The sequence below is a fragment of the Xyrauchen texanus genome, chromosome 40, assembly GCF_025860055.1.
Source record: "Xyrauchen texanus isolate HMW12.3.18 chromosome 40, RBS_HiC_50CHRs, whole genome shotgun sequence".
Classification (NCBI taxonomy): Eukaryota; Metazoa; Chordata; class Actinopteri; order Cypriniformes; family Catostomidae; genus Xyrauchen; species Xyrauchen texanus.
The window spans coordinates 182501-186695 of record NC_068315.1 but is presented as its reverse complement, the minus strand read 5'-3'; the positions used below and the strand labels follow the sequence as shown (position 1 = coordinate 186695).

The following is a 4195-nucleotide window of genomic DNA, read 5'->3' as shown; positions in this document are numbered from 1 at the left end:
ACTAACTCACTAAAACACTTCTCAGGATCTGATTGGCTATTGTAGCTCTTGGTATTGGAGGGGGGGTGTGGGGTAGGATTCTAAAAACATCAGGTCTGTATAGAGATGGAAGGGAGCGTCTGATGCAATTCAAGATTTTACATCTGTTCTGTTGGACCCCTCTAGATTGTATAGACTTGGTCTTAAAGACACGCCCCCCTGCTGGCGATGCCCATCAGAGGATGGGGACACAACACATGTTTTTGTGGTGTGAAGAGTTTTGGTTGAGGGTTCAGAGTTTTATGTGTGAAGTATTTGCCCCAGACTCTGTATTTTGGGCAATGGGGCGGTCATACATTTGTGGGATAAACATAAAAATTGGGTTCTGACAAATAATTTTAAGGGGATGGAAATCGGACGGCATCATTTCTAGAGTGGTGTGCGGAGATGAGGCGGAGCTTTAGAGGAGGCCAGTAGAAGACTGAGGAACTGGTTTGTTAGGAAATGGGGTAATTATTTAGTGATTTGGGGGACTCTCAGGGAGGGCGAGAGGGAAGTTTAGGGTTGGTGATTGGGGAGGGATATTAATGGGGGTTAAATGTTAATTTGAAATGTGTTGTGTATTTCTGAATCAATAAACGGTTCTGAGATTACAGGAGATACCTCTTTTAAGAGCTTAGTTGGTATTGGATCTAACAAACATGTTTACAAACATGTTACATCTGTAGAGGCACATTTCTCTACATCATCTTCTCTGACTGCACACTTGTAATTAATCAGAATCGGCCCGATTTACTGACTGGATGTTTGTGACACAAAAACTTGAATCATGATAATAAAAAGAACATTCAAATGTATGATCCAAAAATACTGTTTATTTTGTGTTTCATGAAACACGTCCTCATAACAAAGAAGATTTGTTTCTTTAAGAACATAAATAGTCAGGAAGAGATTTGAGGACATACTGTGACAACATGTAAAATATAAACATTTATTGAACTTGTTACACAAAACAATTAAAAGACAAACAGAATGACGAAAGTATTTAATCAAATGAATATACATGAAGCTGCAGAATCAGAGCGGGACTCATGTTGACCTGTGAACACAAACATCACATGATATTATTACTGCGGTCTGATCCAACGCCACTTCAGCTCAAGAGTGTCCCATACTGAGATCGAGACCCCATTTACACCTGATATTAACCTGGTTGCTAGGGAGGGTAGAGTCACATGGGGTAACCAAATTGGCCCGGTTGCTATGGAGGGTAGTGTCACATGGGGTAACCAAATTGTCCCGGTTGCTAGGGAGGGTAGAGTCACATGGGGTAACCAAATTGTCCCTGTTGCTAGGGAGGGTACAGTCACATGGGGTAACCAAATTGGCCCGGTTGCTAGGGAGGGTAGTGTCACATGGGGTAACCAAATTGTCCCGGTTTCTAGGGAGGGTAGAGTCACATGGGGTAACCAAATTGGCCCTGTTGCTAGGGAGGGTAGTGTCACATGGGGTAACCAAATTGGGCCGGTTGCTAGGGAGGGAAGAGTCACATGCGGTAACCAAATTGGCTCGGTTGCTAGGGAGGGTAGAGTCACATGGGATAACCAAATTGGCCCGGTTGCTACGGAGGGTAGAGTCACATGGGGTAACCAAATTGTCCTGGTTGCTAGGGAGGGTAGAGTCACATGGGGTAACCAAATTGTCCTGGTTGCTAGGGAGGGTAGAGTCACATGGGGTAACCTCCTCGTGGTCAATATAATGTGGTTCTCGCTCTTGGTGGGTTGTGTGGCGAGTTGTGTGTGCATGCCGCGGAGAATAGCGTGAAGCCTCCACACGCGCTACATCTCCACAGTAACGCGCTCAACAAGTCACGTGATCAGATGCACGGATTGACGGTCTCAGACGCGGAGGCAACTGAGATTCGTCCTCCACCACAAGGATTGAGGCGAGTCACTACACCACCACGAGGACTCAGAGCGCATTGGGAATTGGCCGTTACAAAATTGGGGAGAAAACAAAACTGCAGCAGCATGTGATCATACTACGTTTTCTGACCAGTGAGGGCCCTCAGAAGAAGGCTTTAATATTTAGCATGAGGACAATCTTGGCAATTTGGCCTTCAAATATAAATAAAGCAAGTGATCAAACTCACTTGGGTTTCGTCTCGGCGTCGGTGACTTGGCGGATGAAAACGGCGTCGGCAGGGTGTGAAATGTCGCCTTGTTCCTGCATGTATGACGAGGCGATGGCGAGCAGAGATCCGTCCACACTGAACGCCAACGATGCGATGCTGGTCGGGTAACGATGGAACTGACACAAACGCTTCTTGTTGAACGGATCCCAGATGTTCACGAAGCCGTCAGAGCCACCTGCACAAACACGTTGTTTCATGGTAAAATGTCCGTTTGCAGACATGACGGACCACACAGACAAAACACATCCAAACTGAGGCTTCAGAGATACAGACAGCAAACTTGAACCCTTAAACCCGACGACTGATCAGAAAGTATTTAAGCGCACCTGTGGCGAATGTGTTGTGGATGCTGTGGAAGGAGATGGCGTTGACGGGATACACCTGCTCGATGCCGTTCTCCTTCAGTCTGTGGCATTTGAAGGCGTATTTCTTCTTCTGCACCTCCAGACTCGGATCCAGATACTCCACAGCGACTCTGCCCTCAATAGAGCTCAACACGTAACCCTGAAACCAACCAATCGATAACTGCATGACAAGCGGTTCAGCTAAAATACATAGTTAAAAGGGTCATGACATAAGAGGTCATTGCACTATAAAAATAGAGGTCGACCGATATTGGTTTTTTCAGGCCGATGCCGATCTTTTGAAATCCGGGTCGGCCGATGGCCGATTAATGCTGCCGATTTATTTTGGCCGATATTTGGCCGATATGTGCTTGTTTTTAACCTCTTATTTGAACCTTTTATTTGAAAGATAAAATGTAACACACATAATTACTTAAGATAGACAACATTTCTCAACAAATACATTTATTGAACACTTGACCAATCTGCACTTGTACACTTAAAATTAAAAATGTATAATGTAAAAACATTGTATTAATAATGTATAACAAATATATTAAATAAACGAAGCAGGTGTTACGAACTGCTCCGAGACACGAAGGTTGAGATCCAAATGCAGCTTTAATTAAGGGGCAATCCAGACACGTAATCCAATATTCAGAGCATCCAAGAGAAGCACAGGCATAACTAGGGATGGGTATCGTTAAGGTTTTAATGTATTACTATCTTACCGATACTGCTTATCGATCCGGTGCTTTAACGGTATTCTTAACGGTTCTTTTTGTTATATATATATATATATATATATTAAACAAAGATAAACGTTATATAGGCACAGTGATTTAATTTCAGGAAGGTCTACTAACATTACTGTTCAGGTGTGGTCTAAAAAGAAATCTAATAAATTAATCAATTGTAAAATAACACTGCATAGTTTATCATAGATAGATTAATGCTTCTTAATGCAGAAGTTATTCATTCAAGAGCTGTAAGAGATTTTCTCTTTGCCTTTTGTTGTTTGATTCGCAGTAATGGCTCAATCGTCACATGTTTAATAGACAGCTTCCCTTTTAAGACCGAGTTCAGATCTAATAGACTCCTGATGCAGCATATTTTCTCCCAACTATTTCCATAACTACGTCCATTTAAGACATAAACTGTGTTTAAGTGAATCTCCAAGCCGGTCGTTTTGACATATTTTTGTGTATATTTGATCGTTTAGACGCATGAAACCCAAAATAGCCTATACTTTGCTCGTCTCTTTGTGGTGTGTATCGGAGCGCGCGCCGCCTTGGGAACGGTCTCTCTTGCGCTCTTTTTATTATTAAACGCGTCCCGCAATTTAGCAACAGCAGCTAGACTGCATTTTACAACAATCACCGATCGTGCTGATTCTGACGATAAGTTTGAGTTTTAGGGAGAAATGTCAGTGCACCGCTGTGAAGGGAAGGAAGTTGTGCTAGACAGAATGCGGCTTATGTATAAATATTATTTTTATAATCTTTGGAAGGCGAAATCTAAAATAAAATCAGACTAATAATCACAGATCTAAACCAGGCTACGTTTGAATGTTTAGTTCTGTCACTCATTTAGCTGGGCTCGTTTTGTGCTCGCTGATCTCTCTCTCTCTCTCTCTCTCTCTCTCTCTCTCTCTGCGAATAGCTAAATTGCATCACAG

General features: G+C 42.8%; 1 protein-coding gene across 1 annotated transcript in view; it reads right to left on the bottom strand.

Annotated features, from left to right (window-relative positions):
- Window positions 1–847: 847 nt before the first annotated feature.
- Window positions 848–4195, bottom strand: part of LOC127633640 (mitotic checkpoint protein BUB3) — a 6565-nt gene continuing 3217 nt past the window's right edge. The window contains exons 6-8 of the mRNA XM_052112874.1: window positions 2500–2677; window positions 2132–2348; window positions 848–1078 (exon numbers count right to left, since the gene is read on the bottom strand). Of these exons, the coding sequence (XP_051968834.1) occupies window positions 1069–1078; window positions 2132–2348; window positions 2500–2677 (405 nt within the window). The 3' untranslated portion in view covers window positions 848–1068. The remainder of the gene's footprint in view (window positions 1079–2131; window positions 2349–2499; window positions 2678–4195) is intronic.